This window comes from Acomys minous, assembly GCF_964271855.1.
Source record: "Acomys minous genome assembly, chromosome: 9".
Classification (NCBI taxonomy): Eukaryota; Metazoa; Chordata; class Mammalia; order Rodentia; family Muridae; genus Acomys; species Acomys minous.
This window is the reverse complement of record NC_140490.1, coordinates 55,227,665-55,251,890: the sequence shown is the minus strand read 5'-3', so window position 1 is coordinate 55,251,890 and position 24,226 is coordinate 55,227,665. Positions and strand designations below refer to the sequence as shown.

The following is a 24,226-nucleotide window of genomic DNA, read 5'->3' as shown; positions in this document are numbered from 1 at the left end:
CTCATCAATGAGGGTGCTCACCTTTTCACAGTGGAGCGCAATGAACTGGAAAGCGCTCTGGGATATGAAAGCTGGCTCTGAAACTCACTCAAGGCACACAGTGGTGTGTGCTCTGGGGCTACCGAGTACTGACTGAGTCAGCCTTTGGCACTGTGGAAATGCAAGAACAAGCCCATCTACTTAGGTGACGCTGGACTCTGTCCAGACGGCTGGAAAGACAGCTGCTATACTAGCTAGCCACATCCAGGAGCAACAACCACCCCAGCGCAGCCTCCTCCCTTGGGGAAGGATGCTACCTATCCTCAGTGATGCCGCTAGGATAAACCAAGCTATCATACATAATAGCCCCTGGCACATGATACACACAGAAACATCTGCAATTGGATTTTTAATTCTCTTATTTCCGTGGTGGGGATAAAACAGCATCATAAACAATATTACAAAACCTGGCTCAAAATACACATTTAATATCATCTTAGCAAAGTGTGATCTATTATTTTAGACTGTTCATCTGTACAAATGAGGTGAGGTTTACCGTCATATGATGGGGTGAGTGCAATGGTGACAACTGGTGACTTTTAAAATCAAGGCTGTGACGATGAGCTGGCAACAGGCAAAGGGTACTATCTGAGGAAAGGATGAGGGCAAAAGGAAGCTTGGATAAGCCAAAATGCCATTTTATTAAGGCCCGGGGAAAGCTAGTAAGTCTGAAGCGCAGATGCTCACCATCTCAGTAGTTCAAGACAGCACAATGAGGCAGAGAGCTGGAAGTTTCCCATTTAGGATAAGGGAACTATAAAACAATCATCACAGTATTGGGCGAGTAAAATCCAAGCAGAGCTCCTCACCTGAGACACTTCCATGATCACAGGCTTGGCCAGACTCACAAAGCAAAGATTAGGCTACATACCCATTAGGATATAACAGAATCTTAAGAGTGAGCATCACAAAATATGATGGCCACCATTAGCATATAATCATAGTGACTGTACTGAAAATGAAGAGTAACAGCTTTTATGCACACATGCACTCATGTGTGGGTGTGAATGCACACACACACACACACACACACACACACACACACACACACACACACACTTTTAGTGAGCAGTGCATATAGCAATTATAAAAATCCCTGCTTTTGAAAGGCACCAAACCTCAGGAGTTTAGACTCAAAACTACCCAAGTAATACGGCTATGTCTGAATGGTTTTGTACCCCATATTCACCTGTCAAAATCCTAACTTCCTGGGGGCAGCATGAGAAGACTGAGTCAAGAGGGTGGAGACCTCATGCTGGGATTAGAAGGCAACACCTGAGGGCAGAGCCAGCAGGTGCCCTCTGGAAAGCAGGAGGCAGCCCTTCCAGGTGTGCTAGCACCTGCAGTGTGAACTTCCGCATCCAGAACTGTGAGAGAGAAACCCAGTATGTCTAAGCTACCCAAACTGAGATAGCTTTTATTAGCAGCTGAGGAAAAACACCCATGTTTCTTAAAGTCATCCCACTTCATCTCAACCCTTCAAATCAAATTTCATCCTTATATGAAGAATTGGGATAATTTTATATAACTTAAGATGTTAACTTCGATTTAAAAAATCCAAATGAAAGGCAAACACCGTGGTACACTATAACCCTAGCACACTTCCCTTAAGCACTTCACTTGTGCACACAGGAGAGTATTTTTACCTTCTGAGTGAAACCCACATGTTAAAGTGTTCATTAAGCCTTCCTCCCATCTTCATTTTCCTCAACAACAAATTTTATTAAACATCATTTTAAAAAATCACAGAATAATTTTATTTATAAATGAATGCTATTTTCTCTAAACTTTAAATCATCAGCTCACTCTTATAACAGAGAAGTAATTTAAATAACACCACCAAAATGGAATGGAGACGAAACAGCACACTACTGCACAGCACTGCGCTGCGTGCTGGAAGACTTTCCATCGGTCTTGCACCTCAGTCTGTTTCCAGTGAAATGCTCAGGACACGGCTCTCAGCACTTTCCTTCATAGTGACTTTATTGCAACATGTCCTAGGTGTGGGCTCTTGGTCTTTCAGAGTTGGTCAAAAGCGTGTGTTCTGTAGAGGCTGAAGCCACGGAATCTGCTCATAAGGCAGCAGCCTTCAGATCCTTTGGTTTTTATCACAAGCCTTTGGAAAGTCAACTGATAATTGATTGTTCCCTCAGAGTTCTAGTTTAAATAGGCTAACCAGTGCCTATACAGTCTGTGCCAACGTCCTTGACTTTTTCATGTCCAGGGCTTTGTTCATCAGATTATAAATGGATGGCAATCTTATTTTATCCATGTTTTTGCTGTAAACATTGAGAAATATGCCAAGGACAACCAACAAGCCAGACCATACATACCTAAAAGAAAGAAATGAAAAAGTGGATATTAACATTAACAAGGTAACACTTCACTGTTAACTAAGTAAGGCATGTTATGGTCAACCCATAATAACTTGAATCAAATAAAAACTTGCTATTAGAGGTCTAAAATAATAGTATTAGAATCGTCTGTTGGATTGAGAGGGTAGAGGTTCACAAAGCTTGGTCCAGTTTGCTGTGACAAAGACCATGATCAAAAGCAATTGGAAGAAGAATGGTTGTTTTCAGCTTACACACGCTGAGTCCCATTCCATAGAGTGAAGTCAAGGAAGGGCCAAAGCAGAGACCATAGAGAACACTGCTTACCTGTCTGATCCTCCTGCCATGCATAGTTTGCTTTCTCATACATCTCAGGACCACCTGCCCAGGGACAGCATTGCCCTCAGTGCGGTGGGCCTTCACATGTCAGTCACAAGTCAAGAAAATGCCCACAGGCTTGCCTATAGGCCAATCTGATGGTGTTGTCTTAATTTAGGCTCTCTCTTATAAGTGGACTCCAGTCTGCGTCAGGTGGACAAGAAATGTAAGCAGCAAAAAGCCCTACCACCGCTAAGGTTTTGGCAGTTGAAGGAGGCTGAGGGCTTCTCAGTTTTCTTCAGGGATGTAGGCTGCATATGCTCCTGTGGATGGCACTACAACCATCACATACTAGCAACATCAATTAGACTCAGTAGTTAATGGAAGAGTACTTTAAGCTGGGATAGAAACGTGGGATGCGAGAGGCTGGGAGCAGCTGAAATAAGAGGGACTAGAGATGGATTTGATCAAAACCCATAGTTTACATGTATAAAAGTCTCAAAAATTTATGTTGAATATATACAGAGAAAAGTTACACAGAGTGAGAGCAATTTAAACTTTGGGCTATTAGCATATATAAAGTCTAACCCTTACCAAAAGACTTAAGACTATATTTAAAATACCAGATTCCTATCTATCAAAGGCTATATTGTACATCCAACCTAGCACCCCAATTACTTGTCACAGTTAAGTGAACAGAGATAATAAAGGACACAGTCTGCAGGAAGCAGAGGATCACCATAATTTAATTACTAAAATATTGTAGTGTATAACATGCAGAAAGAAAGTTATCTATAGACAATAAACAACTTGTAACACACTGATGGGACTTTATTTTGCAGTTTTATTTAAAATTATATATTGGTAAAAAGTTTGAAATTACAGTTACTGATCTACAATGTTCAAATGAATTATATAATAGAGAATAAAAAGACTGCTGAGCACTTTCACAAAAAGCCAGAAACTAAACCATTAGGATACAGCTTACAGTATATCTTTCTATTGTTTATTGTTGTGGAAAGAAGCCATAAATAAAGGTTTTACAAGCATGAATTTTAAACATATAATTTATATATTTGCAAGTGGGAAATAAAAACCTTTTACTTAACACATGCACACCGCTCATACTCATGCCCACCAGAAACATGCACTTACAGTCAGTCATTCTGCACCGTACGCTCCACTCTCACTCAGTCACACTGGTATACACACTCACTGTTAGCCACACTGGTATACACACTCACAGTTAGTCACATTGATATACACACTCACAGTTAGTCACACTGGTATATACACTCACTGTTAGCCACACTGGTATACACACTCACTGTTAGCCACACTGGTATACACACTCACAGTTAGTCACACTGGTATACACACTCACTGTTAGCCACACTGGTATACACACTCACAGTTAGCCACACTGGTATACACACTCACTGTTAGCCACACTGGTATATACACTCACAGTTAGTCACATTGATATACACACTCACTAAGACAGTCACATTGGTATACACACTGATATACACACTAAGTCAGTCACACTGGTATACATACTCACTCATAGTCAGTCACACTGGTATACACACTCAGTCATATTGGTATAAACACTCATTCACAGTCAGTCACACTGGTATACACACAGTCAGTCACACTGATATACACACTAAGTCAGTCACAGTGGTATACACACTCACTCTCAGTCGCACTGATGCACACTCACTCACACTCACTGTCAGTCATTCCCATTGCATGCAGTCGCATTCCAACAAGACCATATTTCCACTAGGCTTTAGTAGGGCAATGTAAGTATATAATATGACATTCAAAAAATAAATTATAAAAGTCTTAAAATAGCAAAAGATACTTAATAGATAACAGATTAAGATGAAAAGAATTCTGTGTAGAGGAAAATAGGCTAACGTACATTAACATATAAATTAACACAAAGTAAAAGTTAGAAAATAGTGTTAAGACAAAATATGATCTCTAGAGTCTACATTTTGAGAAACTTGTATTTAAAAAATACTTACTGAAATGTGAATGGTTTAGCAAAGAATATAAATGAAAGGACTACGGTCATTGCTTTTCTTCCTGTTGTCACTGTAGGGGAAAAGATTTAGATACACCTTACTGTTTTGGCAATATTTGGAAATCATCTCTTCCACAAATATTTACAGCTCAGTGTACGTCAGAACCACTAAGGTGCGAGAAACAATGCATGCAAGCAAGCAACCAACCAGCCAACCAACCAACCAGCCAAGCAACCAACCGCCCGCTAACCAAATTCGTGCTGCTTCGGAGGTAAAGGTTTAGAGAACTGGCACTGATCCAAGCAAGTGTCCAAGCGCAACTGTAGTGTGTGTTCACCAGCTGCCACAGCATGCTGGAACCATAACGAGAGGCTTTCCTGTGTAAGGAACTGCTAGGTAAAGCAAGACTATCCTTTACAGAGAAGGGTCACTAGTGTCTGGGTTTTGGCTTGTTTCTGAGACAAGTCTCGCCATGTCTTGTTCATCCTGCTCCAGCCCCCAGTGCACTGAGATTCCAGGCGTGCACCCCACACTGGCTTACAGTGTTTAGTCACGGTGACCTCTGCGGACAGTCCTGCTCTTTGCACATTGTATTAACACGTCCTCCCACTCTGGGTATTACACGTCAACCTCTGCTGTAAGACCTGCAGCTGGCCTCTTGCCCAGGCGGAGGAGGAGCCACACCCTTCTCCACACTAGCTCTGAATCTTCAGCTTCTCTCAGTTCCACACCTTATCCTCGTGCCTCTCCCTAGACTACCGCCCCTGACCCTTAACATTCAAGCGTGAGTGAGTAACTCAAGGACTTGCCCTGGGAACACAAGTCAGGGCCTGATCGATCGTCAGTGACTACTTCTAGGGCACCTATTTGTGCTGAGCATATGTTCCTGTCTCCCCTACACTTAGGTGTGGTCGTGTGACTTAGGCTGTGGCCAGGAAAATGTGGGTGGAGGAGTACAGCATCTTAGAAAGTTTCCACACAGAGGATGCTACGACTTTCATCTTCTCAGGCTCCATCCAGTTGCCCAGCAGGAAGCTGCGACGGTAGGGAGAGTACTGAGGGTCATGGAGTCTTCTTCCACCATGCCAATCAAGAAGGCATGGTTAAGACAGGTGTGGAGCCAGGTGGCTTTGCCTGGAATCCTGACTCTAGCAGGTTGTCACCCAGACCCTTAACCACTCCACACTCACGTTATTGTTATCTGAGTTTACGGTGCAGCTGGTTAGGAATGAGGTGAGACTTACATCCGGAATGGTGTCTAGTACACAGGAAGTGCTCTGTTAGCTATTATTATCCATATTATTTGACAGTGAAAAATTTCCTGCTTCTATCATGGAGGAAGTATGCATTTGCCACCCTGGAAAGCACCGCAGCACATAGTCATTGGCTCCCCTCACTCTGCTCTCCAAATGCACCAAATGCACCCTTCAGTCCTCTAGAGTGCAGGCCTGGGCACGCCCATCACTGCTGAGGAAACTGGTCTGGAGGTGGTGTCAGAAAAACCCAAGTGAAAGGCTTGCAAACTGTAAAATGCTCCTGCCATATTTTAAGGGCAAGGAAGACTAGAATTTCAGTAATCAATTAAAAGTTAATGAAGGTAATATTTTCCCTGAAGGGATTTCATTCCATCATAGTTTTAAAGCATTTTTCTAATGTAGTTAGTGTTTTTCATGAAAATGTATATATTTGACATAAAAACGAAGCCTTCAGGGCCAGGGATGCAGCTCAGTGGTAGAGACGTGGCCTGCATGCTGAGGGCCACTGTCTATCCTCAGCACTGCACAAAGGGAAAAAACAAGATCCTCAAAACAAGAAATTAAGACCACACACCATTTCCTTCAGAACTCAAACAAAACAAGCTCCTGAAGAGTGAGCTGGGGACAGGCACAGCTCATGCTCTTCTGTACACCACAGCAGCAACAACATTAACATTTACTTCACAGTCCAAGTCTCCTACCTGTTACAGCAAGCAGAGCACCGAAGATTTTAATCAGGGCCAGAACAAAGGAAATGCCAAAGTAGCCAGTGAGTGAAAACAGGAAGGCGAAGCCATAGGTTCGAACAGGGTTCTGCAAGGAGTAAAATGGCCTGTTAGGAAAATACAGAGCAAATCCTGAGGTATCAAACATGAAATCAAGCCACAGATCTTAATCAACCTCTGAGCAATAAGAAGTCGTTCCACAATGCAGTCAAGCAAACAGCATTTAGTTTTTATTTAAATGGGAAAATATTGAAATGAAAAACCCTTCATTTGTACATTACGAACTTCTTAAAAATTAACTTACAGGGCAGAGAATAAATAAAAAATTAAATATCAATCATTTCTGAGATCCTTTCATTTCTGATCTGTAATATATTCATAGTTACCAAATTATATCAACACTAGCCTTTTTTGAACTAGGCAAAAACAGTACAGAGAAAATTATTAAATGTAAGATGTTTATTGTTTTAAACTGCGATATGTGCTTACCTTTGAACAAAATGCCACTGCCGCGCCTAGCCCACTGGTGCACGATAGTCCCAGGAGAATGTACACAAAACCGATGGAGTATGAATACAAAACCTGGAGGAGGCGGAAGCAAACAGAAGAAGGGCTGTCACCCCGGAAGGGGAAACTCCAGGGTTTGAATACGCAGAACAATTCAGCTACTCAGTCAATGCTATAAAAGAAAACATTTCTAAAGCAACATTATCACTGCCCTATGGCTGAAGTTTCTAGAAATAAGGGCTGAAAATCCATGGCCATATGGAACCTTCCATATATGTTTACATTTCACTCATTTCTCGATTAATTGCTAAATTTGAAGCAGATTGTTTTATCCTTCCAAAAGCATAAACAGGACAAAATCCTTAAAGCCACTTATGAAAAACATCCTGAGCACTGGAGTGTCAAAAGCTATGAAAATCATCACTGTAATTCCCCACTCACTTTTCACTCCAGCTGCTTAGGCTTCTTGATTCGCCTCTTCATTGAGGGCTACGCCCAGCGAACCTCCTGCTATAGGTCAGCGATGCTACCCCCTGTGTGAGCTACTCTGATGACTTCTCACAGCCTTTGATTTCCAAATGAAGACACTGAAGCTTGAGGTTGTAATTTTGCCCCAAAGGAGCTAGGAAGTGTCCTAGGATAGGAACCCAGGCTGTGGTTTAAAGCCTACTGTCCTGTGTGCTATCTTAAGTTTCCAGGTGACCTGCATGGTCTTTTTTTAGTCTTTTGAAACAGGGTTTCTTTGTGTTATCTTGGTTGTCTTGGACTCACTTTGTAGACCAGGCTGGCCTTGAACTCACAGCAATCTGACTGCACCAGCCTCCCAAGTGCTGGGATTAAAGGTCTGTGTGGTCTTAATTCTGAGGCCAATTTTACCCTAGCCATTAAGACTAGTGACAGTGAACACAAAAAAAATCTACCAAAGCTCAAGTTCCTGTTGAGAAGTTACTCACGATGCCCCATGCTATGCCCAGATGGCAACAGGGAATATATTTGCTTCAGTACAGGGTATTCTGTCTGAATAACAAACAACTGTGTGCTCGCTGTCTGTCTGTCTGTCTCTCATTCCCCTACTCACACATTCAAACAAACAAACAAATAAACAACCCAGAACACATTTTATCTGAAGAATGCTTTTAAATCTGGTGGACATTTAAAAAGACACTTGAGGAGACTGGAGAGACAGCCCAGGGATTAGGACTAGGGATTGCAAGTCAGGTTATCAGCAGTCATGGTGGGTGGCTCACACTGCCTGTAACTCATGCTCTGAGGGGTCTTGACCTCTGCTGTACCTACACACACACACACACACACACACACACACACACACACACACACACACACACACACAGAGTCTCTCTTTAATGTTATACAATTAAAAATAAAATAAAAATATTGAAGAAATGAAAGCCATACCTTGGTCTTAACTGAAAGAATCAAGTATACAGACGCTATGCCCCTAAATTAACTTAGGATTCAATCCACCCAGTGGCACTTGTAGTTTACATGAGGGTATGAACACTGTCAGTGACTGCTAGTAATGAGAGTCTCCTGAAAAGGAGTAAAGGTAGCTAGTCCTAACCATGGGGTGAATAAAGCTGCTCATGTTTCTGTGGGCTGAGGCAAAAATCAATTTTAGAAAATTCAATTCTGACCCTGAGATTTTTTTTTCTTTAAAGGTTTCTAAAACAACTGGGAAGGGTGGGGTGCTTAGTTAGCAGAATTGGGTTTTAGCAGGATTTATTTAGTAAGAAATGGAAATCATAAAACCATTAAGAAATATGGATGAAAATTTTAAAATGTTGAATTGGAAAAACCTTTTGATACAGCCAGAAGCCATCAGTAATAATGATAAACGCCACAGTGAGAGGAACAGACAAAAGAAGAGCAATGTCACAAAGGGGTTTTTTTTAACAGATAAAAAATTATAGAAATTAATGAGATATAGAAATATTGATCAATTCTATAGTAACATGTTAGCAGTGACAGGTTTTCTTCTAACCTTCCACAGTATTCCTTGGCATTATGTTCATGAGAATGATAAAGTAGATTAAAATTCACATTAAGTCTTCGACACTATAGCTATTTCATAAGCTCAGCCAGGTGTCTTATAGACATGAGGAAAGTACTGGGATGCTCACCATCTCAGAGTTGGAAGCATTGTGCAGTTTCATAGCTTTCTCCTGCACGTTCCCAATGACAGCATCTGCACACAGCGCCAGGGAGATAAGCATCACACCTTCAAGGAATAAGAGAATGATCCTCTTTAAACACACTGGCTGGAAGGAAGGTCGACCAGAAGTTTAACTGGGCTAAAATCAAATGCAGATTGTCACTCCTTTTTGGCTAGAATGCTGACTGTTCTGACTGGCAGCTGTTTTGGTAGGCAGATAGATGACAGCTCTAACGTGAGAGGGATGGCCACTAATAAACTGCTGAATGCTGCCATCAGAAGCACACTTTAGCATCACGCCACAGTTCTACTTTTAGCCTGGATGGCATGATGGACAATATTAAGTTGTCACACACTGACCGGCATCGACTCTGGGCGACATCACTCACTCCTAGGAAGTAGCGTGAGGACAGGCCTGGCCACCCTGAGCTTCACGTTTGAAAGTCATAGTTCCATCTGTGGGTATTCGGGGCTCACAGGGTTAATGTATAAGCCAGTGGTTCTCAACCTTCCTCACACTGTGGCCCTTTAATACAGCTCCTCACATTGCGGTGACCCCCAAATGTAAGATTATTTTCATTGCTACTTCAAAAGCACAATTTTGCTAGTTATGAATTGTAAATATCTGATATGCAGGTTATCTGATATACGACCCCTGTGAAAAGATCAGTCAACCCTCACAGGGGCTGTGGCTCACAGGCTGAGAACCGCTGCTCTAAAAACAAAGAGGGGACCAGTGCTCAGCAGTTTCTTTCATGAGGTGTGTCTGGGTTCCAATTCTTTCAAAGTGTGGAGTCGCTCCAGGTGCCTGGGGCGCACCTTCCCTGGCTGTAGCCCCAGTTGCCCGCCCCCTGCGGCCTGTGCATGTTCCCAGCCTTCCTTCCTGCGGTGATTCCACAGTAAGCCAAGACAAAAGCAACTACCCTTGGTGCCCTTACCCGAGAGTAGAACTAAGTTGTTCCGGAGAGTTCTCATCTCTCTTGATCTTATCTCTCCTTTCACATAAAGACCATCTTTCCTAATTATTAAACAGCATAGCAAATGGGGTATTGAATAGGAGTGAGGACAGTTTGTCTTTATCTTTTATGGAAGTTTCATATAGACGGAATTGCTTGTGTATTGTATGGATGCAACGCCTGTCAGTGAAAAAGCCTATGGCCTCTGGCTGAGGCAGGAATAGGTGGGACATCTGGGAGGCAGAAGGAATCTGAGACAGAGCCAGGCATGAGATGTGGAGAAGATGGATGCTCGGCATCTGAGCCCAGGTAAGCAGCCATGTGACAGAATGCAGATGGTTATAACCGGCCATTTAAGTTATAAGGTAGCTAGGCTTAGGTATTTGTAAATAATTATCTTGAGTCTCATGAGTTGTTATTTTGGGAGCTTAAGGATGGGAAGAAAACCACTAGCAACATATTGGCCTACTTCAACAGTTTTCATAAATGGAGAAATTACTCTTCTGACTCTGTTGACTTGGAACAGTGCACACAGGCACAACCAGATGTTATCATTTTATACCCGAGTGCTGCCTTCAACCCTTGCTGTTCCAGGGAATCATCTTACATCTGGCCACATACAACCTTATGCTCATTGAGTCAGGGGCATGAATGGGTCACCAAGGAGAAGTAGGGAACACTGCACATCAGAGTCCAAAACATAGAAAGGTTGAGTGCACTGTTTTTCTTAAAGGTTAATTTAAAACAGGATGAGGAAACAGGATGAGGACACGGTGCTTAAACAGAATGAACACATAGTTATAATCACCTCAAAGCACACTGCTCATCTGGACACAGGTGAGGTGAAAGTGTGATGTGTAAAGGCAAGCTTCAAACAGCATGAAAAATTGTTCCCACATCTACCATCTTATTCTCTCTTCCCACCAGGTTTGCAGGAGGCAAAGTGTTCTCTCCATTCTACTGGAGGACTGAAAAGGGCCTGCAAGTCACTCACTCTTGGATATATTTTTACTAAATTTCGCTCACTGCGAATTTGTGTCTTCTCAACTAGAAGAGCCAATGATGTCTGTTCTCAAGTTCTCAAGCACACTCTTGATGTGAAAGTCTGTGATGGAAAAATGAAGATTTCCTGAAAATTCTCGACCCTGGTGGCAACAGCTGCTACCATAAGTATTCTCAGAAATCAAGCAGTGAGATTCTGATGGAAGCTGAGGCACCGAGTTCCCTCAGGACTGTGGCTGTTAAGAGGGCTGCCCCAAGAGGCCCAAATGTTATATTTAAACATATCAGCTCAGGCTAGTTAACGAGGGCTAGTAAGGCTGACTGATAGCTGGTCTGATTCTGGAGAACAATTGTGAAGCTAATGTAACCAATATTTTCATTACGGAAATGACTGGTTTATACTCTGTGCTTGCTGGCATTCCAATATTGCCTTTCTCCCTGTTCTCTTAGGTGTTTTCTTGCTTTTGTTTTTCTGATCTAGAAACTTTAAATGCTATTTTAGTCAAGATAAATGATGTGATAACACTATATTCTTAGTAAAACTTTTAGTAACTTTAGGAAAATACTGTATATATAGTAAATGCCCCAAATACCCAAAAACATTTTATCTGAATGGTCATTAAAGTAAAAACAGGATTCTAATGTTTATTCTTATCCCTGGATACATTGTAATACTTATTTGGCTTTTGAAAAGATATAAATTTAATTAACAAAAGTTGGCATAGCACACACTGGAGGGAACTTTAAGTCACACAGTAACTGTTTAGCTCATATCACCACTGTGACCTTCCCACAACTCCTATGTGCATGTGCAGGTTAGCACACATATTGACTCTTAAGTCTTTGACAGCTAATGATGTAATTGGAAGGCCTTATTAGGTGTAAGACTTATGGAGATCATAATATCATTTAAAATCCTCAAGAAATTTTACAAATTCTTATTCAAAATAAAATGCTTATACAACTTAGGAATACAAACACATTCCTTACCTGTCAGATTAAAGTTTGGTGCAATTGTGCTGTCAGCCAGAGTAAACCAGATCAGGCCAAGGCTCATGCACAGTGCAGCAGACACATCTGCAAGGTTGTACCGCTTTCCTAGGTAAGACACAAGGAGGCTTGCCTCATTATGCAAATACTTACCCAGCCTACCATCAGACCCCAGGGCTTCACCAAGCAGAATAGGGATGCGCTGTTCATGGCCACTGCCCCAAACACAAAGAACACTCAGAGCAAGGCAATCACAATCCCAGGAGGCTCAAGATTAAACCAGGCACCACATGTTCTTGTAAGATAGAAATGAGATTTTATCTATTATGGTGGGAAAACAAAACAAAACAAAACCCTGAAGCACACACATGCACTGCGTAATGGCGGGGATGAGCCCTGAGAACGGACCTGAGGGGGACTGCGTGGTCTGACATCATTAGGTCACTTACACAGACCGAGATGGCTGTGATGTCACTGGGCGAATTTATCTCAGGGGACAGTTGTCATATACACAGTGACCAAAAACTTCCTTACTTAGCACTTGACTGCAATTTGTGAAAACTGACAAAAGTAAAAGGTATATGCCCCAAATTTAACAATTTGTAACAATGAGTATGTCTTTTATTTAACAAAACTCTGCAGATTTTCTTGTAGTTTGTAAGTTTACAAAAGGAAGAGAGCAATGGGCCTAGCTATTTTAAACGTCATTTCAGCTTATAAATACCATGTGAAGACCTTTAGACAGGGGGACGAAAAAAAAATCACTCATTTTCTTCTGCCTGTTTAGAAAATGATATATAGTCTAACTTTTGGTAAAGATTCTAAGGAAATATATGTGCCTAGTCAGAATTTTTAATAGAGACTGGGGTATTTTTTTTCTGTATGAATGAACCACTATCCTGAGATGTCCAGTAAGGTGGCTGACACATTTTCCCTGTGAAAGGTCAAGTCTGGAAAGGCGCACTGAGCGCAGGCTGCCTAAGCCCTTCAGTGCAGGAACAGGCTCAACAGGGACCAGGCAACAAGCTGACCCAACACCTGCTGTTCTGACTGCCTCCTCCTCCTCTTTCTATCCAGCTCGACCCCGGTGGCCTCTAACTCATCAGAAAGCCAGTGTGGTCAGGGAGAAGTGGGGGGTCCACTCAGACAGAATACAGCATTGTGGGGATGCACTAAGTTAGAAGATAAACTAATAAAACGAGTTACTGAGTTGTCTCTTCATCCAAATTATGACCTTCAAATCCTACAGTCTGTTAGAGCAATAGCAATGTTTTTAGGACAGCCTGCTTTTACCAGACACTACACTAGTACAAGCCCGAAGATGCTTAGAACACTGTTGTGGACAATTTATTGCTTTTCCTATCGCCAGACGCCACAACATGGTTGTGTGCTTCAAACAGTATAAAATGGATCGTTACTGTACCTTGAATAAAAACTCCTCCTAGCATAACAGGAATCAGTTTGCAGCACTTGAAGATGACTTGGGTGGGGTAATTCAGGTAGCCCAAGGAAGTGTTTGATAAGCCCATAGTACCCACAGTTAGAAAAGCTATTATCATGTAGGTTTTTCCTGGTATTCTGGAAGAGACAATTTTTAAAACCTTCATTGTGGGACCCACAGTACAGTTTCATAGTACTGTAAAGTTGATGGCTTACAGTGTGCTTCCTGATTTCTGGTTAATGTTTCAAGAAACATACATTTAAAAAATCATTTTCGAGTTGTAACACTTTGTGTACATGATATATATAAAAATCACAATATACTTTTACTGAATCATCAATAAGGAATCTCAACTATGTGTTATAACAGACTTTACTGAGATTCTAACTGATGTATAAATGCTGACCAAAGGTTTTTTAAATAGCAGCTCTAGGCATAGATAAAAATATCTTGATTTAATTAATAAAAAAAGGATGATTTTTTTAAAAATATGGGCCTCTACATGGTAGAAGGCCCAATTACTAATGCTGTAACCTAACATTTAAATTGCTGCAGTCTCCCAACTTTTCCATCCAGCATTAGGAAAATCTGATCACCAGAGCATCAAAAAACTTCAGTAGAGCAAGCTCAACTCCAGCACACTGCCAGCACACTTTTATAAACCACCTCGCCACTTTCCACATTACATAATCAACTTAAGGTTAAGTTTCTGATGCTGTTTTTGTAGCCTCTAATTTTGTAACTCTGGCTCTCTTGGAGTTTCCTAAAGGAGATTCTGAATTTGGTATCTTTCCAATTTTAAGTCACTAGTATGGGTATATGCTCTGTCTTGAGTAGCTATTAACAGTTTAAAACAATAATCTGGCATTCTAGTGTGATGGGCACAAACACAAAGAAAACCCATTAGTCATGTAATTTAATTATGCTGTGCACTTAGGTATATAATCTACATTTAGGCATTTCTATTAGCATTTAAATCAGGCACAGAGGCTACTCCCTCCAACTTTTCCCCTTCTTTTCTTTTTCTTTCTTCCTTCCCTCTCATTCTTTCTTTGTAACAGGAAAACCTTACATTTCTTCCAATTGACTTCCTATGTGCTGGGATAAGCCTGGCATGTGTGGTGCTGGTGATTGAACCCAGGGCCTTATGCATGTCAGGCAAAGGCTCTACCAACTGAGCTACACCCCAACTCTACACATCTTTTATATGGGTAGATATACACAAAAATAATTTATTGTAAACATTCAACTTAAATGCATTATTTATCCTTCCACCTTTGAGGTTTTTCCTACTTATGTACTGATGTAGGAGTCTACATTTAAAATCCAGTGCAAAGAACTGGCCTGCCCATATGGTGTCCTTCAGTTACTACAACTGTATTTCCTCAGTGTCTCTGGAGTGTGACCAATCACTATCCTTATCAACAAAGGAAGAAACATAACTCTCCTGGCTAAGGATAGAAACCAGAGCCATCCTCATATTTCCTCAAAGATAATCTGAAAAAAAAAAAACTCCAATAAACAAACTTATGAGGAATGGTTACAAAAGCAAAATACAGGCAGAAAGGGGTTGTCCTAAAGCTCAGGGGGGCTCAGACAGAGGGTCTGGCCCTTAGAGAAACCGGTTACATGACCTTATAAACATGTTAGCCCTCCTCCCGATCCTGTCTCTGCATGGGTCATGAGGAAGAGTCAATGGCTAAAAAGCTGTTCGGTGAGCATGGCTTGAGCCTAGAAGCTGTGATGGTACTCGCAAATTTCTCAACAAACCCAGAGTTGAGACTCCCCAGGCCTTGACAGAGCTGAGGAGAGGCAGTGCCCAAACCCATGATTTTAACATTCTAAATCCCATTCTCATGGCAACATAGCATTACTTTACAGACTTAGGGAGAGAAAACTACTAAGCAGAGCGTAGGTCAAAGGCTAAAGAGAGCAACAGTCAAGGAAATTCAGAAATCATGTATAGTAAGGACAAGGAGCCCTGTGGCTGGCCGAGGCTCTGCTGTAGAGCACCTCAAGTCAAGACAACCTGCCTCCTACCCAAGAGCTTCAGTCCACAACTGACTTAAGTCTAGACACTCATCCCTGAGAATCTTCCCATGTCTAAATCAAATGCAAGTTGCCTTACTTTCAAATGTTTTATGGCCACATGGCTAGAAAGCTGAGATGAATCTAATCACACCACCCCTCCCCTGGCTGGCCATGGAGAGGGCCACTTCTCACCAGGCTGGCAGATACAGGGAGATGCTTCCTCCTCAAACTCTACACAATGGAGCTGTATTCGACTTCTACTCTGAGCTGTACTTTCCGAGAGATAATACCCTCAGCCCCTCCCTATTAGTCTTGGCAATTCTACTCACTTTCCAGTCTGTCACCCATGCTTTATCTTGAGCTTTAGAGAATGAAAGCACTACAGATAATATTCATACACTTGCACTTAACTACAGCTGCTCAACCAAGTTGCTAGCAAAACAATTTAGGAAATAAAATTAAATCTATAAAGATATGTGTTAGATTCTTCCAGTAAGAACCTTGTGTAAATGGATTTGAATATTTAAAATTGAATTATCTATGTATATATTTCAAAACAATTATATGCAGAAAAATAAAAAGCTGTGGTTTTTAGGGCATTACATATTTATACGAAAGATGGACTGTCAGTGTTGTCTTTATTATCTTTTCACTCTCACATAGATACACAAATACACGCATCCTAGACGTGATGAAAGGATGAACACGCTTCATTTACTCCCAAATTACAGCCATATTCCTAACACCTTCTGTTTATGGCCACAGTATTACTGTGTTTTGTTTTATATGCCATTAAAGAGAAACCAAAGTATTTTTTCAAATCAGTATGGTTACTAATTTAAAAGATTTTCAAGTGAGAGTTCTGAATTTAACAATAAGAAATGTGTTTCTCCAGGATTTAGGAACATAGATCTCTAGGACAAAAATGTGGAAAATGGACTAGTAGGGGGAAGGGAAACTCACAGTGCTGGAGGGGAGACGACAGGGCAGGGTGGGAATATACAGGCATGTGTGAAACTGCCAAAGAACAATCCGAATCAATTAAAAGTATAGAAAGCTTGGGCTTTCAGTTAAGGCAGTTGTCTCTTTGTGACTTGGTGAAGACACAGTATATAAAAAAAAGATTCCACTTCAGACACCGTATACACCAACAAGAACTGAGCCAAGCTCTGGCTGCTGTCCGGTGTGGGTGGAGAAGAAGCCTCATCTAAAAGGGAAGTCAGTCCTGGTGAGGACACAGGCAGCTCTAACCTTGTGACGGTGCCAGAAAGAGCCTCTAGCTCAGTCTTGGATTTTGATGAGAGACTGAAGGTTCAGGCAGACACGTCAATGTTGGAGAGGAATTCCATTAAGAGGGCAGTGGCTGGGCGCCACCCTGAGGGAACCTACTGTTCCAAACTTATCTACCTGGGGTGGCCTTAAAGCAGGAACAAGTCAGAGTGCCTGCTCTAGGACCTGAGAACTCTGAAGCCCCAGCAGGCTGCTCGACATCCACCTGTGCCTCTGCAAGAGGGTGATGACCATCTCAACAAGGCTGCAAGTACAGTGCGGTGCTTTGTCTGCACAGATCTCAGAGCTGTGTGTGAGGCACACTCCCACGACACCTGGGAGATGCCCAGCTCCAAGCAGAAATTTCAGTGACACTAGAGGATGCTAGGTGAGGAGTTACAGGAAAGTGGGGGCTGCTGGGCCTACGGACTGCAGAGATTCTGCTGTGTGGAAAAGATCTAAACTGAACCCAGACACTTGTTCACTACCACACAAACCACACCAAAAATGGGCCATAAGGCCACCTGCCTCTGACAGCAAGAAATTAGCAGAACCCACTCTTGGGTACATTTAGTAATATTTTCATTTTATTGCATTTAAAATAGATACATTTTTACTTTTCTCCTTCATACATTCATCTACTTCTGGTTGGCTTTGCTTTTTTTTGTTTTTTTCCATTACTAAGCAAGCACTTCTCTCCTTTTTCTCTTTACGCCTCCTAGTGTTTCCCTCCATTCCTTTTAGCAACACTTTGGCCTTATTTTAGGAAACATGTACACCCATCCTTTTATTTTTTCTCGCTCTTTCCTAAAATTTGTGTAATTTTGATTTTGAACCATCTCATTATTGGAAACTCTTGTACTGGTTTTTCTTTAATTTGTTTGTTACTTTGCTTTTTTTCACCCTTCCTTTTGCTGCACTATCTCCTTTCATCTAACCTTGGCTCTTTTCTGTTGTGCCTCCTTCCCATCTCATTAATTTGCTAGTTTCACAATTACCACAATCATTCCTAACATTACAGCAATCCTACATTATTTTTTGTTATTTTCTGTTTTATGTCATTGGTGATATATGAGCTGTATTTGATTTTAAATGTATTTTATATCCTCTTTGATGTTGTTGCTGCCACAGTGGGTTGTACTGGGGATTCAGCCTTCGGGAAAAGGATGTTCAATGATGATCTTCAGATATGACCAGAAGGAAAACCCAAACCAAGAGATGTGTTAAACAGTTACAAAGAACACACACACACACACACACACACACACACACACACACACACACACAGAGAGAGAGAGAGAGAGAGAGAGAGAGAGAGAGAGAGTGTGTGTGTGTGTGTGTGTGTGTGTCAGAGAGAGCAGCATGACTTCAAAAGACGCTAACTCATTTATCGAGTTCAATGGTATTAGATGAGACTTCAAGAGTTTATTGGTCATAATGATAAGTGACCTTAAAGAATGTACACAAACAAGCACCAGATAAAATCCAGGCAAAATAAACAAGTTTAAGGTGGGGGGGGGAACTCAGCAATATGGATGAAAAGTTGGATTTAAAAAAAAAAACAAGAAATTGAAATTTTGAAAAAAAAAGTTGGAAAAAACTTCAATGGATCAAATAGAAAACAGTGGAAGGCATTGACAAGATACTTGACCAAGTAGAAGAAAAAGTTTCAGGAATGAGGCATAAGAGGATACATGCTACATTCAAATATCAATAAAGAAAACAATGAAGCAGTATGACCTCAAAGCCCAAGAACTCTGGGATCCAAGCAAGAGACCAAACCTAAGAACTTGGGGTAGAAACTTAAGAAAGGCAGGTACACAGCCTATAGAGCCAGAGCAGAAGATGTCACAAACCCAGAGAATGAAACGGACATTCAAACACAAAGGGCTGCTCTGAGTCCCAAACAGACATAACCAGATAAGAATGTGTCCATGGCACATAATAACCAGGAAACCAAAAATACAAAGAAACCTGAGCAAAAGCTGTAAGGGGAAAACACAGCTCACCCACAGGGACACAGCATCAGGGTAACATCAGGCCACTCACCAGCAGCTTCAAGCCAGGAAATCATGGAATGCTATATATAGTTCAAGTCCGCTGACCCAGTGGCTACATTTGCCAATGTTGTCTTTGAAAACTGATAAAGAAATATGACTCGGTGAAGATAAGAACAAATTAAGGCAGTTCATGACCACTAACTTGGCATTCTAGAAGATACTTACAGGAATACTATAACAGAGAAAGATGAAAAAACAGTCTCAGTCATGAGAAAATAGGAAAGTATGACTTTCATGAGAGGAACAGACAGTGGAGAGCACACAGGGAATCAGTGTGTCCAGGGCAGCAGAGCAGCAAACTCTACCAGGAGGGAGAAGGACAAACACCAATCTAAGCACCAGAACCACACAAGTTAGTAACCAATGTCCAAAGAGAGAAATGACCTCAAGTGTAGCAGGCTTCAACTCAATAATGAGGAGTCAGACTGGCTGATGTATTACACATAAAAACTGATGTTTCCAAAAACCATCTGTCTGGAGGATCCTCACAGAGAGTCAAAGGGTGGAAGTCAACTGACCAAGCGCATGGAAACTGCATACAAGGTGGTATAGCTTTTTGATAGTTGATAACTTGAAATCAAATTAGGACAGACAATAGAGAAGGTCAGCATATAGTAATAAAGGGAAAAGTTGAACAGCAGTTATAACTATTGTAAGTAAATATGCACCAAACGCTATGGCTCATGATGTCATACAAATATTAACAGGCATAAAAAGTCACTTAGGTGTGAGTACAATATAGTGGAGACTTTATTGCTAATTCTCATCTTTAGACAAACTGTTCAACAGACAATCTACAAAGAAACAAAGTGAAACTATGCTGCTGGTCAAATGGCAGGGCTGGCTCAATACACAAATCAATGTAATATGCCGCATAAGCAATCTTAAGGACACAAATCAGAACCCTGTCTCAATAGATGCAGAAAAGATCACACACAGAGTTCGATACTCCTTCATGACTAAAACTCTGAAGCTAGGAACAGAAGACACATGAACAAAGTCAAGGCTCTAAAAGGCAAACCTATGGGCAATGTTAGGCTCAAAGCGCTCAAAGTCTTAGCAGAGGGCCAGCAAGGGGGCAATGGGTAAAGTCGCCGGCTACACAGACCGACAGCCTGGGCTTGCTCCCCGGGACTCATGCTGCAGTTAGAGAACTGACTCCTTAAAGCCCAGCAGAAGATTCTTCTGATGAGGTTTTATGTCAAAACCTGCCTGCTAAGGAAGAAATAAAGAAGAAAGATCCCAACCCACTTAACCTAGGAATAAAGTTAAGCCAGGAGCTCATGACTGACTGCTACAATGATACCTGCAGACGATGAAGAAAGAAGCTGAGGACGACATGGGTTGGCAGAACTACAATGTGAGAAGAGCTGCATTACTAAAGTGAGCTACAGAGTCAACAGAATCCCATCATAATTCAAATGCAGTTTTTACACAATGATAAAATACTAAAAATCATTCATAAGCATAACAGTCCTCTAAGCCCTCCTAACAGAAAACACAGTGTTGGAGGTATCACAATAAGTTGTACTGTAGAGCCATATTGATAAAAAAGGATGACAGTGGACCCCAGAACAGATACAGACCAACAGAAAAACAAAACAGAAGGCCTAGAAAGAGACTCACACAACTACACCAACTCATTTTGACAAGATGTCACAACATAAATGGGAAAAGGCAGCCCCTTTCAACAATGGTGGCGGGAACTGGATCCTTATGTAGAAGAATGAATCAGATCCACATCTCTCACCCTGCATTAAAATGAATCAAGAACACACCAAAGAGCTTAATATAAGACCCAATGACCTCAAACTATTGGGGAAAGCACTTCAAATCCAGGTAAGGGCAGGGACAGAGAATCTCAAGGACAGACAAACCATATCATATAAACGTAAAAACCTCCTGCCCAGCAACGACAACAGCACCAGAATAAAGAGACAGTCTATTAAAAAAAAAAGGGGAGGGGTTGCAATAAAAAGGGGAAAAATATTAACTATATACCAGGCAGAGGATTAATATTGAAAATAAATACTCCTCTCCCCACCCCACCCCACCTCACCCCAATAAAACACCAGAATACAAATCACACAGTCAAGAAATGGGCTAAGAAACAGAATACACAATTCTTTAGAGGAAATGCAACTGGCCAGGAGATATTTGAAAACATGGCCAACATCAGACCTACAGGGAGGGAGGGACAAGAGGGGGCAGATAAGATGTGGGATGCAGTCAGGGATGGGATGAACTACAGTAACATATGATAACACATGTACCTGAGAATGTGAGTTACTATTAACTAACGAAAGCACTTAAAAAAGAACGTGTATCTCAGCTACGAGGCATTCATGACAATGTCAGTGGTACATAGCTCATAAAACACTACTTTACACTTTAAAAACTATTAGAAAGCTCAATACTGGTCATTTACTTTAAATCTGTCACTAGGCATATCTGTTTTGGTCAAGTCATGAAAATGCGTAGCTCAGCACTATTTGAGGGGCTGTGCTTAACCATGAACTGACCCCAGATCTATTTGATTTCGTGACACTACACTTAAAAGAGGGAATCTTATTTTTTCTGGTGCACAAAAGAAGGAGATTTAGTATTTTAAATAAGTAGTTTATAGTGACGAAGACTCATGACCAGATGTTAACAGGAAACATACAGTTCATGCACATTCAGCAAGCTGCCTTTTTTTCCAGACTCAACTGATGCGAGTTATAATAACCACCCGAAAAGCCAAGCTCACCACATACCTTCTCCTTTTGTCCTGAACAAGCTGAAGTTCTATTAGGCCAAATATGGAGTAAAATGCAAACTGCACTAAAGTAAGGTACCAGCCATAGGGCTTAAAGCCTTCCATTGAAAATATCAGCTCCTGTGAGAAGGCAATGAATGAGTGCTGTTAGGTCCGAGGCGGCGATGACTCCAGTCCACTGTACAAGCGCACTCCACCTCTCCTCCACCCCACCCTCCACTCCCACCTCCACCCCACCCTCCACTCCCACCTCCGCCCCACCCTCCACTCCCACCTCCGCCCCACCCTCCACTCCCACCTCCACCCCACCCTCCACTCCCACCTCCACTCCCACCCTCCACCCCACCCTCCACTCCCACCTCCACTCCCACCCTCCACTCCCACCTCCACTCCCACCCTCCACTCCCACCTCCACTCCCACCCTCCACTCCCACCTCCACCCCACCCTCCACTCCCACCTCCACTCCCACCCTCCACCCCACCCTCCACTCCCACCTCCACTCCCACCTCCGCCCCACCCTCCACTCCCACCTCCGCCCCACCCTCCACTCCCACCTCCACTCCCACCTCCGCCCCACCCTCCACTCCCACCTCCACCCCACCCTCCACTCCCACCTCCACTCCCACCTCCGCCCCACCCTCCACTCCCACCTCCACTCCCACCTCCGCCCCACCCTCCACTCCCACCTCCGCCCCACCCTCCACTCCCACCTCCGCCCCACCCTCCACTCCCACCCTCCACTCCCACCTCCGCCCCACCCTCCACTCCCACCCTCCACTCCCACCTCCACCCCACCTCCACTCCCGCCCTCCACTCCCACCTCCGCCCCACCCTCCACTCCCACCCTCCACTCCCACCTCCACCCCACCTCCACTCCCGCCCTCCACTCCCACCCTCCACTCCCGCCCTCCACTCCCACCTCCACTCCCACCTCCACTCCCACCTCCACTCCCGCCCTCCACTCCCGCCCTCCACTCCCACCTCCACTCCCGCCCTCCACTCCCACCCTCCACTCCCACCTCCACTCCCACCTCCACTCCCACCTCCACTCCCACCTCCACTCCCACCTCCACTCCCGCCCTCCACTCCCACCTCCACTCCCGCCTCCACTCCCGCCAGGTCACAGGTCTTAAGATAACTTAGATGTGAAAATCAACAGAGAAGTAACTAAAACGCAACATCATCTTATGGTTCTCCATTAAAAAATAAAAAAGGACCAAAATTAAAGTTGCCCCAGACAAGATAGGGGGCTGATCTGAGAACCCACACAAAATACTCATTTCACTAAAAGCCAGGGATCTACAAACTTTTTTCTACAGAAATACGGTTCTTATTACAGCATTTTAAAAATTATATACCAGATTCTTAAAAATCTTCATTGTACAGGGGAGTTTTAATTTCCCTAAACACAGAGTGTGGATATCTCTCCTCTCTCTCCTCTCTCTCTCTCTCTCTCTCTCTCTCTCTCTCTCTCTCTCTGTGCATGTGTCTCCTTCCTTCTTTTCTTTGTTGAGAGAGGGTCTCGTGTAACACAGGCTACCCAAAACTCACTACACTTCACTTAGGATGACACTGAACTTCTGACTCTATATCCAAAGTGCTAAGATCCTAAACACGTGCTGTTATCCTGTTTATGAAGTGCTAAGAAATGAATGCAGGGCTTGCTAGGCAAGCACTCTACCAAAACAGCTAAATTCCCAGCTACTAAATACAGTATTATACTTTGAAATTACATGTACATGAATTACTAATCAGCCATTGTAACAAGTCAGTAAGAAGTAGACATCAACCAATGCTTAACTCATTCTTTTTTAAAAAAATCACTGTGTGTGTGTGTGTGTGTATGAATGAGTGAGTGTGTGTGAGTGTGTGTGTGTGTGTGTGTGTGTGTGTGTGTGTGTGTGTAGCTGCTCAGGGTTAACAGCACTGCTGCTCTTGTAATGGCCCAGGTCCACTTCACAGCATCTCCACAGCAGCTCACAACTTCCTTTAATTCCAGTTCCAGAGGATCCATCGCCCTCCTCTGGCTTCCTTGGGCAATAGGCACACATGTGGTGCACTTACATATATGCAAGCAAAACACTCATACACATAAAAAATAAATAAGTTTTTAAAGATAATAAACACACAGCTGCAATTACCTATGTTTTGTTAAATAGTTACAAGTTTACTTTTTATAATTTTAATTTTGTAAGGCAGTCTTTATTTAATTTGAAGATTCTCATCTTTACTCTTAGTAGCCCTTTTAAGAGGCTACTTTTTCTTTTTCTGTGAAAATGTCAAGCTATCAGTCAACAGGTAGCCTGTAAATAAACATATCATGGTGAAAAA

The 24,226-nt window shown here is 42.4% G+C and overlaps 1 protein-coding gene across 4 annotated transcripts in view; it reads right to left on the bottom strand.

Annotated features, from left to right (window-relative positions):
• Positions 1-354: 354 nt before the first annotated feature.
• SLC35B3 (solute carrier family 35 member B3) overlaps positions 355-24,226 on the bottom strand; it is a 28,661-nt gene continuing 4,789 nt past the window's right edge. For all 4 annotated transcript variants that reach the window (XM_084796406.1, XM_084796408.1, XM_084796407.1 and 1 more), the window contains exons 3-10: positions 21,893-22,014; positions 13,759-13,913; positions 12,336-12,443; positions 9,356-9,453; positions 7,197-7,289; positions 6,684-6,795; positions 4,727-4,796; positions 355-2,372 (exon numbers count right to left, since the gene is read on the bottom strand). In XM_084796406.1, coding sequence (XP_084652532.1) covers positions 2,222-2,372; positions 4,727-4,796; positions 6,684-6,795; positions 7,197-7,289; positions 9,356-9,453; positions 12,336-12,443; positions 13,759-13,913; positions 21,893-22,014 — 909 coding nt within the window. In that variant the 3' untranslated portion in view covers positions 355-2,221. The remainder of the gene's footprint in view (positions 2,373-4,726; positions 4,797-6,683; positions 6,796-7,196; positions 7,290-9,355; positions 9,454-12,335; positions 12,444-13,758; positions 13,914-21,892; positions 22,015-24,226) is intronic.